This window comes from Notolabrus celidotus, chromosome 12 (genome assembly GCF_009762535.1).
Source record: "Notolabrus celidotus isolate fNotCel1 chromosome 12, fNotCel1.pri, whole genome shotgun sequence".
NCBI classification, from domain to species: Eukaryota; Metazoa; Chordata; class Actinopteri; order Labriformes; family Labridae; genus Notolabrus; species Notolabrus celidotus.
In genome coordinates this window covers 1,695,031-1,709,480 of record NC_048283.1, presented here as the reverse complement: position 1 = coordinate 1,709,480, position 14,450 = coordinate 1,695,031, and the positions used below count along the sequence as shown (strand labels likewise).

The 14,450-nt window shown below is 38.9% G+C and overlaps 1 protein-coding gene across 1 annotated transcript in view; it reads left to right on the top strand.

The window, feature by feature from the left end:
* Positions 1–12,796, top strand: part of tlr18 (toll-like receptor 18) — a 41,086-nt gene extending 28,290 nt beyond the window's left edge. Inside the window, exons 2-4 of the mRNA XM_034698755.1 lie at positions 1,651–2,645; positions 4,478–5,660; positions 11,419–12,796. Of these exons, the coding sequence (XP_034554646.1) occupies positions 1,660–2,645; positions 4,478–5,660; positions 11,419–11,874 (2,625 nt within the window). The 5' untranslated portion in view covers positions 1,651–1,659 and the 3' untranslated portion in view covers positions 11,875–12,796. The remainder of the gene's footprint in view (positions 1–1,650; positions 2,646–4,477; positions 5,661–11,418) is intronic.
* The last annotated feature ends 1,654 nt before the right edge of the window (positions 12,797–14,450 follow it).

Here is a 14,450-nt window from a genome sequence, read left to right as displayed (position 1 = left end):
CTTGCCTTCTTAATGTGTTTGAGACCATCAGTTGTGTTGTTCAGAGGTAGGGTTAGCACACAATGGATCGCCCTATTTGACTACTGTTGTAATCCAGATTATGGCAAAACCAGATTATTTCATAGTTTTGATGTCTTCAGTATTAATCTACAATGTTGAACATAATTAAAATGAATAAAAACCATTGAAGGAGAAGGTGTGGGCAAACTTTTGACTGGTAGTGTATCTTAAAAGTATCTCATGTGAAAGAGAAAGTACCCATAGGAAAATAAATTTAGAGAGGAGATCTCAAAAGTGTTTCATTTCTGTCTCCTAGGCAACAATGAGATCTGTTTGAAAGCAAAATGAGACTATAGCTTATGTCTCCTGTTTCTCATTCTTGCCTCCAGACAGAAGTTTCAAAAAGTCTCAGCTTAGTCTCCCTTTCAGGTCAAAAGGAGATCTGGTCTGAATCTGAAATGATTCTCAGGTATTTCTCAAGTGTTGTGACTCCTTTTGAGCTCAGGTGGAGAAATCAGGGAGCTCTCTCAACTGTCTCAATCTAACCTCATCCATTTGTTTTTGTCAGACTCAGTTTTTGTGTCCCAAGTTGAGCTCAGATGGAGCAAAGAAAGAGCCTGAGCTCATCTTTTCATGAACATTTATAGTGCCCTGCAAAATTAAGATAACAATGTAATTGTCCACAAACTTACAATTCTCATTTAAACATTTGAACCACTTCAAGATCAGATATTTAGATGTGAAATGATCTCTTCTTTGACTTCACAGTATGGTCCTTCCTTTGCAAGTCTGTTTGAGAACAAAACAACTTCACAAAGATTTAGTGGATTTGAGAGAAATTGTAAGAGATTTCATACAACAGGTATGACCGACCATTTATTTAAAATATGGGCCACAAAAGGGCTGACCAGATTTAGCCAGATTATTATAAGTAAAGGGGCGGATTCTTTTGGGCGCTGGTGGTCTAACAGAGACAACACATACAGAGGCTACAGTCCTCGTCTCAGGGGTCACCGATTCGATTCCCGGCCGGTCGACCATTTCCTGCATGTCGTCCCCCGCTCACTACTCCCCACATGTCCTGTCTCTCTTCAGCTGTCCTGTCAAATAAAGTTCAAAAGGCCAAAAATATATTTAAAAAAAGAGAAGAAAATGAGCCATTAATGAGATCTCTCATTTAAGTCTCAAATAAGACTCATGTCATGGTCTCAACTATTTCTCCTAGTGAATTTTATGAGAAACTAATGAGAAACTAATGAGAACAATTTGAAACTTGAATGAGGCTGAAGTGAGAATCTCAATTTTGTCTCCAGAGACTTAGAAGAGAAAGCCTTGAGCAGTAACATTTTCCTCTGGGTAACTGGAAAGTCTGTTCTTTTATGTCAGATTTTGGAGGTTTACATGTTTCAAGAGGATTTCAATTACAAGTAAGAGAAATAATAAATCTTAAAGCACAGGAAGAAGGAAGGACAAACTAAGAATAGAAACTCAACTAGAAGAAAAACATACTTTTGTGAAAAAGAGGTGAAAAAAACAAGAATGTTATTCAAACTGTGCCTCCAAAAATGTTCTGAGGAGCCCAAAAAGTTAGGGGTCTGAACTAAAGAAAACAAGCCAACCTTTAATCTCTGTATCTGCTTCTTTTTAGAGTCTGCCACGATGATTTGGACCTGGATTTATCTCACTGCCCTCCTTCCTGGAGCACTCACATCCCCGACTCCATCCCCACCCCCCAGCACCACTATTACTGAAGGACCCTGTCACATCCACAGCTCTGGCCTCTCTGCAGACTGTAAGGGACAACAGCTGGACACCGTCCCGTGGACACAGTTCCCCTCCACGCTGGAAGAGATAGACCTGTCCTATAATAAACTCCAGGCTGTCCACGCTGATGACTTCCTCCGCCTCCCTCGGCTCCGCACCCTCCTCCTGAACTACAATAACATTTCACACATTGACAGTGACGCCTTTAAAAACAACCAGGTGCTGGAGCATCTCGACATCTTTAATAACTCCCTCCAGGAAATTCCTGCCACGGCTCTGGCTCCTCTGTTGAATCTGAAAAGGCTCTTCATGTCAAATAACCTTTATAAACACGCCACTCTGGATGAGCGCTTCTCCAAATTTGTCAAACTCCAAGTTCTGTCGATGGGCGGCCCGTTGGTGATGGGTCTCAAGAAGGCGGATTTCCAGCCCCTGAAGAACTTGAGGTTACACGGCTTTGCGATCAAATGCTCCTCTAATCTGAGTTACTACGAGCCTGGGAGTTTAGAGGTCATCCGGACATTCCAGATGGGCTTCGACATGGCCATAGATCAACGACCAGCCGCCCTGCATCACATGCTGCGAGACCTCGCCAACAAGACCTTCAGCGTCATCCAGTTCCGCAACCTGTTTGAGTTCATGTACTACATGGGAGAGGACGACATCTTCCAGGGGTTGAGATACGTCACAGCCCAACAGCTCATCTTCCACCGGGGGAAATTCAACGAGAATCTCATGAGGATGGCTCTGATGAACCTGCAAGATGCATCCATCAGAAATCTGAGACTCCAGTATGTCGACTTTGCACGCTCACCTACGTTTATCGACAGCGGCGGAGACTCCGGTATCACAAATCTGGCACTGAATAAGTTGGATCTTTGGTGAGTAGCTTCTCATTCTAGGGCATCAGGTGCCAGAGTAGGATGTACTAAAGTGTGGGTGTAATGTAGCTGTATCATGTCATATACCAGGAGTTACAAGACTTAGGAGAGGTCAGCCTGTCTCACTCTGAACTCAACAAAAACTCAGCTGATCAAGAGCCTTGGACGTACCCAGTCATCTCAATCTATAGGTGCATTTCAACCAAGAGTTCCAGGGTCTTTTAGCCCCCAGAACTACTTCACCCAGAACTAAAAAGTTTCTGTGCCCCCATTGTTGTCTGCGTTTCGACCGCGGGCTGAAGTCCTGGGTAGATTGTGTAAATCAGGCCAGTGACGTATGGAGGGGAAAAAAAGGAAATGCACTACACCACCAGACCAGTAGAGGGCAGTAACACAGAGACTAAGGCCATTCATCACAGATGACACCATAGAAGCAGACAGGCAGGTATCATTATGAGCAACACAACAGTTAGCCTGTTAGCATGAAGAGACTCAGCTGGCGCTGTTTTAGATGGTGCTATATTTCATCACAGATGGATTCACTGAATCAACACGTGAGAGGAGATAAGCGCGAGTAGCAAAGACGTTTCAACACGCCTTTAAAGTCCTTTTGAACTCAAAAAGCCGTGGCAGAGATCAGCCGGTGTTCTGGTTTAAACGGCGACCCTGTTAACTGGAGACTCTCAGCCGGATGCATCCCTCATAAACGTCTTTAGACCATCATTAAATATCTGATGAGGATATTTTGAAATCTTAATAAAAACTAAACTAGTTTGCATTCCCAGGAACTCCCTCTGTGTTTCAACAGCTGTGTAAACTCCACAAACACTGACACGTTCAGCTGAAGGTCTCCAGTTTACAGGGTCACTTTTAAAACCGGAACACCGGGAGGAGAGACGCATTCACGGTGGGCTGAGAGAAGACTACTGTTACAAGCTGCTAAATCAAGAGAATCACAGCTTCTTCTTTTGAAAAGTACACACACATACAAAAAAGATAGAACAAATACAAACTAATGAAAGAAAGAGAAATCAAGTGAATCACAGATGGAAAAAACAATGACTGTGAATGTTTTTTGGAAAAATTTGACAAAAAAAAAAGTTTGAAAAAAAAGTTTTGAAAAAAAAAAATTTGAAAAAAAGTTTTGAAAAAAAAGTTTTGAAAAAAAAGTTGAAAAAAAAGTTTTGAAAAAAAAGTTTAGATTTTTTTTTGGGAAAAAAATATATTTGACAAAATTTTTTTTGGGGAAAAAAAAAAAAGACAAAAAAAAATCACAGATGGAAAAAACAATGACTGTGAATGGTTTTTGGAAAAAATTGACAAAAAAATTTTTTGACAAAAGAAAATTTGAAAAAAAAAATTGACAAAAAAAATTAGGAATTTTTTTTTTTTTTTGAAATGTTAAAATTAATTTTGAAGAAAGAAATGTGAAAAAGCAAAATGAAAAAAAAATTGGCAAAAAAGTTGAACCGGTGAATCCCAGCTTCTTCTTTTGAAAAGTACACACACATACAAAAAAGAGAGAACAAATAAAAACTAGTGAAAGAAAGAGAAATCAAGTGAATCACAGATGTGTGTGATGTCATTGTGGACGGCAGGCGGAATAAAAACACTGCGGTTAATCTACCAATCAGACACATTCAGCATTGCAGGCCCTGAACCTCGAAAGTCCTGGGACCTTTGACAAGTACTACCCCCCAAGCATGGGCTTTTCAGAGGGGAGATTATCTACCCCTGAACTAAATTTAGACCCTGGGTCCACTTGTCGAATTGCATGTAGTTCATTGATTTACCACAATGCACCCCTAACTCTTTGAAATCTCTTCTCTCAGGTATATCAGCAACCCTGATGTGCTGCGCTTTGACTGGCGCTTCACCTGGCTCAACAAAATAAAGCACCTCTCCATCCAGTATGTCTACTTCACCTCTGTTCCCTGTGACTCCTGGGTTGAGATGACTGACGTGGAGCTTCTGGATGTCTCCAATAACCGCCTGAAGGACGAGAACCTTTTCAACCAACGCTGCCATTACGAGGGCACCATGCCGAGCCTTCACACCTTCAATCTGAACAACAACGACCTGACCAGCTTGAAAGACCTGTCATCGGTCACCAGAGAGTTCAAGCAGCTGCGGGAGCTGGACATTAGCAACAACAAACTGGGAGCTGTTGAAAAAAGTCAGGGCTGCGTTTGGCAGAAGAATATAACTCGCCTCATCGCTCATCACAACCAGTTTGAGAGTGAATCCCTCGGCTGTCTTCCCACCTCGGTGCGCTACCTGGACCTCTCCTACTGCAACCTGGACCAGCTGGACATGACGTATTTTCAGGAAGCCACCAACCTGAAAGAGCTCCTGCTCAGTGGGAACAAAATCAAGTTCATCCCCTCTAAGTGGGCGAGTCCATCCCTGCAGACGCTCGCTTTAGACGGGAATTCCTTCGGTCTCATCAGCAAGGCATCCTTCCAGGACATGCCTCTGCTGTCACGCCTGAGAGCGGGGAACAATCCTTACCACTGCACCTGCGAGCTCCATGCTTTCGTGCAGGACACGACGATGAAGGGTAAAGTTAACCTCACAGACTGGCCTGAGAACTACAGGTGCTACCACCCCGAGCCCTTCCTCAACACGTTCATCTCCAAATACCTACCGGGTCAACTTGCATGTGATATCAGACTTGTAATCATCATCTGTGTCGCAACCACTGCTCTGGTGATCTTCATACTCATGCTCATATGCTACATGTTCGACCTGCCGTGGTACACCAAAGCTACCTTCCAGATCATCCGGGCCAAATACAGAGCTCACAAAGAACTGGCGGCAGGCGAGCCAGGAAGCTTCGCGTATCATGCCTTCATTTCCTACAGCCACTCTGATGCAGACTGGGTGAGGGATCAGCTCCTGCCTTGTTTGGAGAGTAACAAGAACCCCTACCGCCTCTGTATTCATGAGAGGGACTTCATGCCAGGACGGTGGATCATTGATAACATCATTGACAACATTGAAAACAGTCGGAAGGTAAGAGGCTTGTGCGTGCCAGCATTCATGATTACTGGAACACCTAACAGTTACATGAGAGGAACTCTTGCAGGAGTGAAGTCTGTGCAAATAGAGCCCACGTCAGGTTTGAGGGGGAAATGCTCATTATGAAACCTGAAGGCTGGTTTGAGGAACTTAAGGTTAGAGCAGCTGAGGTCTTGGGTAAGGTGGGCTTCCGATGGAAAAATAACAGACCAGGCCTTCTCTCTCTCTCTCTCTCTCTCTCTCTCTCTCTCTCTCTCTCTCTCTCTCTCTCTCTCTCTCTCTCTCTCTCTCTCTGATACTAACATTTAATGATCACGTCTCAAGTTGCCGGTTGTGATCAGTGGCACTGACATTGTAGCTGTGCAATTTCCTTTACTTAAAAATGACTTAGACATGGAGGTGTGTGTGTGTGTGTGTGTGTCTTGCAAACTCCTGTTGCTTAGTGAGCCTTTAATGGTTCAAAATAAAGTGATTAATCTGTGCTTTATTTTGAAACACACTACCAGTCAAACGTTTGGAAACACCTTCTCATTCAAGGGTTTGTATTTATTTTAATAATTTGAAACACTGTAGATGAATACTGCACTATAAAGGCAAAGTGCAGTAACTATGCAAACTTTAAAGTTTTTGGACTGGCTAGACCAGGGGTGTCCAAAGTGCGGCCCGGGGGCCAATTGCGGCCCAAGGTCCATTTATTTATGGCCCCAAGCTTCCATATTAAAATGTGTTATTTATAGCACAGAAATGAATCACATTCTGAATCATCTGTACATTTGTAGTTTCTTTCAAGCGCACACACAAAACTAAAGTCAATCCAGAAACGTCTCAAAAAGCTTCATATGGACTACTTCTATAAAGCCAAAGTTGACAGGTTTTCAACTTAATGTTTTCATCATGATGTGAAAATGTTCTTGATGAACACTAAAAGTACAGAAGACACAAAAGAGGACACAAGACAAGATCAAAATTATGAAATTGTGCAGAAAAGGCAAAATTTGGTGCATAAAACTAAACTTGAAACAGAACTCAGGAAAATAATTATTTTGTCCTTAAAATGTTGTCTGCTGGTCAGAAAAGTCTTAAAAACAACATGAAAAAGAAGTGTGATGAAATCCACATCGTGATCCTTCCATAGAAAAATAATGATACAATATTTTTCTCACACTGCCCGACCATTTTCATCCAGAAGATAAAGTTTGCTAATGTATACATGGCTTGTGGAGAACTGAGGACTACCTATTTACTGATGTATTGAGAAAAAATTAAAATAATTGTTATCAAATGGAGATTTCATATATAACTTTTATGATGCCTAAGTCTCGGTAGGAGCCGCTGGCCCTGAGGCAGTCTGACAACATCAAAAGTGGCCCTCTTTGAAAAAAAGTTTGGACACCCCTGGGCTAGACAAATATGTTGTAGGTAGATCGATGTTAATGCATTCATGTGATGTCTTTTCCTGAAGACATTTCCATGTACAAAATCCAAAACCATAATGTGACCTATGACCCCAAAAATGCAGATACTGCACTCAAAGAAGCAGGTAGGCTGAAATCGTTTGTCTGACTGTGTGACTGACTCTTTCCTATGCTAGTGGCTAGCAAGCTAACTGTCTACAATATTACTATTTCTCAGAATGCTCATATAAAGCTTACTCTCCTTCTTACTGATCTCAGGATATTTGCGTTTCAACACAAGTTCAACCACCCTCTCGCCTTGAGATTCTGACTGATGTTGATAGGGGAGTGTTTGTTTGCTGGTAAACAAATGATCAATGCAAAGCAGAACACTTTATGTGCAAACAAGCCCCAGAAAACAAAGTCAGAGAGTGGTTTACACACTTACTGCAGTTTGGCTTTGTACAGTAGTCCATTATTTTGTTGCTGTTCAAAGCCAAACCGCATTAAGTGGCAGTAACAGCACTTCCTGCGGTTTGGCTTGGTTTTTGTCTGAATTTTGTAGTTACTGCAAATTTGACATCTGTTTTTTCTTTGAAACAGAACACAGTTGAACCAGGAAACTTTGTCAGATGATACAATGGATGTCACAAAGAACAATTCTAGTCTTAACTCAATTTTGACCAAATGTGTAGTTACTGCACTTTGCCTTTGTAGGGCAGAATACTGAAGCACTGTGCATGTCAAGCAAAGGCTGACATTCAGCTCTTGTTTATCCAGTCAAGAGACAGTGTCCAAATCATGTGCATGAAGTCAATCACATCATAATTCAGAGGACATTTGTTGCACTCAATTCCATGTTTTAAATTCATACACAGACTCTCAAAGGCATGTGTAGTTCGTTGACCTCTAGTTCTACTTTTTGCTGACGATGTAGCGCTCTCTGCTGCGATGAACTGTGACCTCCAGCTTGGACTAAGTGGTTTTCAGCCTTGTCTAAAGGTCTGGAGTCAGCTCATGTTGACCTGAGGTTACTGTCGCCCTGAAGAAAGAGGTGCAAATAACTGGAGGGGCTTAAAATATCAGAGCACAGCTTCTTCTGACTTCCCAGAGTGTCTCAATTTAGTAACCTCTACATGGTGAAACTTTAGACGTGTTTGTTTCACTTTCAGTCTGACTTTGCTTTGAATATAAGAACACATGGAGAGTGATCCAGTCTTTATGTGTCTTTGCTGAAGTCTTTGATGTGTACAGTATATCCCATTTAATTGTCTGAGGAAGAAAAAATGCCAGAAGAAACTCAAATGCAGGAGAAACATGAGGAAAAGGATGGAGATAAGGCGACACTGATTTAGATATTAATGGATGATATTGAAAACAGCTTCACAGTAAAGTGGACGGGCTTTACGGATCACCCAAACTGATTTTTAAAGGAGAACTTAAGAAGTGTTTTGCAGAGATAAAAGATGATATTGATTTATAAATCTGTGCCTTTAAATTGCAATTACGCCTCAGCTGATGAAATAAGCTCTCTGATTAACTTCTAGGCTCAGCAAATAAGAGATTTCATCGATTCAGAGCAGTGAGGCGTGATCTGATGAGAACACTCTGAGAGTTTCAGAAATTTAGACATATATATATAATAAATAAATAATTAACAGTCTGTGTTAGAATCATTGTATAGTGCCCCCTTCACCCCGACTAGCACAACACATCAGAGGTTTTTATGGGTCTTTGGTATTTTGGTCTGGGGCGTTGGAGCTTTGGAGGCTATAAAGAGATTTCACAACACTCAGAGAGACTGACCCAGTCTGTGGACAAGCTAGTTACTATTACTAAGTCTGTATCGATTTATGAAGCTTTTATTTTGGTATTTCCACCAGGCGACAGTGTGAGTCTGCATATCAGCTAAATATTTAGGATCACAGAGCAACATTTAACATTTAAATTTAACATTTAACATTTAAATTCAATATTTAACATTTAGATTTGACATTTAAAATGTATATAACATTTATATTTAACAATCAACATTTATATTTAACAATCAACATTTATATTTAACATTTGGATTCATATTTAACATTTATATTTAACAATCAACATTTAGATTTAACAATCAACATTTATATTTAACATTTGGATTCATATATCTAACATTTATATTTAACAATCAACATTTAGACTTCACAATCAACATTTAGACTTCACAATCAAAATTTAGACTTAACATTTGGATTCATATTTAACATTTACATTTAACAATCAACATTTATATTTAGAATTTGGATTCATATTTAACATTTATATTTAACAATCAACATTTAGACTTCACAATCAACATTTAGACTTAACATTTGGATTCATATTTAACATTTACATTTAACAATCAACATTTAGACTTAACAATCAACATTTAGATTTAACATTTGGATTCATATTTAACATTTACATTTAACAATCAACATTTAGACTTCACAATCAACATTTAGACTTAACATTTGGATTCATATTTAACATTTACATTTAACAATCAACATTTAGACTTAGCAATCAACATTTAGATTTAACATTTGGATTCATATTTAACATTTACAATTAACAATCAACATTTAGACTTAACAATCAACATTTAGATTTAACATTTGGATTCATATTTAACATTTGGATTCATATTTAACATTTATATTTAACATCAACATTTAGACTTAACAATCAACATTTAGATTTAACATTTGGATTCATATTTAACATTTACATTTAACAATCAACATTTAGACTTAACAATCAACATTTAGATTTAACATTTGGATTCATATTTAACATTTGGATTCATATTTAACATTTATATTTAACATCAACATTTAGACTTAACAATCAACATTTAGATTTAACATTTGGATTCATATTTAACATTTATATTTAACAATCAACATTTAGACTTAACAATCAACATTTAGATTTAACATTTGGATTCATATTTAACAATTGGATTCATATTTAACATTTATATTTAACAATCAACATTTATATTTGACATTTAACATTTAGATTTAGATTTAACATTTAAAATTTAGATTAAACAATCAAGATTTAGATTATTATTTAGATTTAGATTTAACATTTTGATTTAACATTTTGATTTAACATTTTGATTTAACATTTTGATTTAACATTTTGATTTATATATAACATTTAAAATTAACATTTAGATTTAACAATCAACATTTAGATTCGACATTTAACATTTAGATTTATATTCAACATTTAAAATTCAGATTAAACAATTAAGATTTAGACTTAACAATCAACATTTAGATTTAACATTTGGATTCATATTTAACATTTATATTTAACAATCAACATTTAGATTTGACATTTAACATTTAGATTTAGATTTAACATTCAAAATTTAGACTTAACAATCAACATTTAGATTTATTATTTAGATTTAGATTTAACATTTAGATTTAACATTTTGATTTAACATTTTGATTTATGTATAACATTTAAAATTAACATTTAGATTTAACATTTAGATTAACAATCAACATTTAGCTTTAACATTTGGATTTATAGTTAACATTTAGATTTAACAATCAACATTTAGATTTGACATTTAACATTTCAATTTACATTTAACATTTAAAATTCATATTAAACAATCAAGATTTAGATTTAACATTTAACGTTTAGACTTTGATTTAACATTCAGATTTCACATTTAGATTTAAATATATAACATTTCAAATTAACATTTAGATTTATATTTAGCATTTGGATTTAACAGTGATTTCAACATGACGTTTTTTTCACAACAAAATTAAATGTGAAGATTACAAATATTCCTCTAAAAGTGATAAAAAAGTGACATTTAAAAATTCACTCTACATTTTTAGGACCATATTTGGGGGCACGAAATACTTACAGATGTTTAATTTCTTTGGAAACATAAACATCTTCTAAGCCTGATTCTTGAATGACTCAAAAAGCGAGAACACCTTAGATCCAGCCTTTGACCAGACAAACAACCAATTATGGACTCACACTAGAGGTGGCCAATCAGATTTCCAAGGAGATAAAGGCCATCCCTCAGGATCCGCTCCTACCTGGGATGTAAGACTCACACCAGGCTCATGCTGCTGCTGCTGCTTGCTGGTTAATTGGATGTGATTGGGTCCCTGATTAGTATCTTTGTCTCAGGTTTTGTCTCTTGCTTCTGTCCTCCAGTGAATTATTACAGACAAATATTAAAAAACAAAGATTTGATCTCAGAGCTCACTTTGCAAAGCCTCTATCCTCAGTGGTTCTACAGATAAATGTTAATCCATGTCTCTTCTTTCTCTCTCTGTCCTCAGATAATCTTCGTCCTCTCCCGGCACTTCGTCAACAGCGAGTGGTGCAACTATGAGCTGTACTTCGCCCAACAGAGGGCGATGGGAAAGACCTTCAGCGACGTCATCCTGGTGGTGAAGGAGCCCATCGATCCCAGCTCCCTGCCAAGCAAGTACTGCAAGCTCAAGAAGATGCTGAGCACCAAGACTTACCTGGAGTGGCCCCAGCAGGTCAGCCAGCAGGCCTTCTTCTGGGCGCAGCTGAAGAGCGTGTTGGGGAAGCCGACGATGACCCGAGAGGGGGGACACAGTGTCCGGAGCCGGACTTCATCGATGGGGGGGATTTCTGTGATTGGGCCTCTGATAGAAGATGAGAAGGCGGAGGAAGAGCAACATGGCATCGACAACGAAGCACAATCCATGAAGTGGGATAACGATGAGGTGTTGAATCTGAGACAAATCCCAGTTGTGGCATTTTGACCGAAAGGTTGAAAGATGGTAAATGTGTGTGTGACAGCTAACATTTCTTCAGTGTGCCTGACCTCAGGTAACCTTTTGTGTGTGGCTTTGTCAAGCAGGGAGCAAAAGCCAACGTCTCATTATGATGACAGACGATAACACGATCCCTCCCCGTCTGTGGCCTTCTGTCATGTTATCCCCCAAAGTGCCGAGCCGATGCCCTCTGCTCCGCTCTCCCTCTGAGCGTCTCCAGGCCGTGGTGTGCCCGCTGACAGCCGCTGAAAGCCCAAAAAAACACTCAGCGGCCTCCAATGCGATCTCCCCTGTCGCTCTCTGGATAACAAGAGAGGTGCCAGGAAGAGGTGGTGACAGGAGCCACATTGTGAAAGGACGGGGATATGTTACAGCCCCAGATCATGAAAGTTCAAACTCTGATGTTTGAAGAAACCTCTAAAGGCTTTTGATACCAATACTTCTGAGACTGACCCAGTTTCCAGCCACCTATGATCACAAAAATCCAAACCACATCATACTCTGTCTCTTGGATCCAGCACTCCATGCCAGACTCTTGAGAACAGACAATGCTTGGTAGTTGGTAATGCTCCAGCACAATGTTTTAATCAGCCTTTGAGTGCCCACTAATGAGCAGACAATTTTCAAAGTGGCTCTCAATCAGCTTTGTAGGGTTCCTGTATGAAACAGCTGCATGTATGGTCATGGAGCTACTCATTTGATTACACTCCTGTGTGTGTGTCTTGACATGAGGTGCTCATAATGTCTGTCCTTGTCCTCTGAAGTCACATTTATGATAAGCCTACAGGTTTGAAGTTGTGTTCCAGTCCATTTGTTGGACTTAATTCCAGTATTCACTTTCTTTGCATGCTACAGGATACTTTGTACAGTTTCTGTATCAGTCCTGCAGAAAGAAATGTGCAAAATATGACCCGTCTGTTGTTAATGTTTGGTTTGTCCCTTCCAGGCCTCTGTAGGAACATAAGGGCCCAGCATTACATACACATATAAATCCTGAAAAAGCTCATTCTGAGGTAACTAAACACAAGAATTCTTCTACTTATGAAGTCAATATATCCTATTTCTGTCAATTACTTTGCAGACTAATCCCCTGGATTAAACACTTCAGCTTTAAAATATATATTAGATGCTTTAATCATCTCATAATGCACACTGTCCCTTTAACCTTTGAAATTAACACAGTCACTTTTCATGAGTTTGCAACTTTTGAATATAAACCAAGAAACTTAACACTCTAAGGCAGGGGTGTCCAAAGTGCGGCCCGGGGGCCAATTGCGGCCCAAGGTCCATTTATTTATGGCCCCAAGCTTCCATATTAAAATGTGTTATTTATAGCACAGAAATGAATCACATTCTGAATCATCTGTACATTTGTAGTTTCTTTCAAGCGCACACACAAAACTAAAGTCCATCCAGAAACGTCTCAAAAAGCTTCATATGGACTACTTGTATAAAGCCAAAGCACTGGGAATTCTGCAAGACGGCAATTATGAAGAAACACAAGAACTCTTAAAGTTGACAGGTTTTCAACTTAATGTTTTTATCATGATGTGAAAATGTTCTTGATGAACACTAAAAGTACAGAAGACACAAAAGAGGACACAAGACAAGATCAAAATTATGGAATTGTGCAGAAAAGGCAACATTTGGTGCATAAAACTAAACTTAAAACAGAACTCAGGAAAATAATTATTTTGTCCTTAAAATGTTGTCTGCTGGTCAGAAAAGTCTTAAAAACAACATGAAAAAGAAGTGTGATGAAATCCAAGATCGTGATCCTTCCATAGAAAAATAATGATACAATATTTTTCTCACACTGCCCGACCATTTTCCTCCAGAAGATAAAGTTTGCTAATGTATACATGGCTTGTGGAGAACTGAGGACTACCTATTTACTGATGTATTGAGAAAAAATTAAAATAATTGTTATCAAATGGAGATTTCATATATAACTTTTATGATGCCTAAGTCTCGGTAGGAGCTGCTGGCCCTGAGGCAGTCTGACAACATCAAAAGTGGCCCTCTTTGAAAAAAGTTTGGACACCCCTGCTCTAAGGTGTCTGAGCAAAGTTGGATAAACACATATCAGCAGAGGTTCATGACTCAAAGGATTTCAATGTTACTTTTTAATGTGATGTGTTACTGGTTGAAGCATACGAGCCAAACAGGAAGTCATCATCAACTTAAAGGCCCTGTGAGGAGTTTGGAACTGGCTGAGAAACAGACTGAAAATGATACTGATGCCTCTTTATGACCTTCAATAGCAAACAAGACCATCAGCAGCAACACTGACACCTTCTCTGTTGTCATTTTTATTGCCTGAAACCGTCCTGAGGGGGTAGGTGTCAGACCAGATGATGGACATCTTGCTTCAGAAACAGACTTCATTTGACTGTTTTCATGGAAAATAATCACATTGCCTGATAAAGTTGGCTGTTAAAAGACAACAGGATGAGGCTTTTGTTGAAAACACTTCTTTTGCATGTATAGGACAAGAGATAAGAGGTATCACTTTGTCCACAAGGGGGCGCCAGAATCGATACAAAACAAAAGTTCCTCACAGC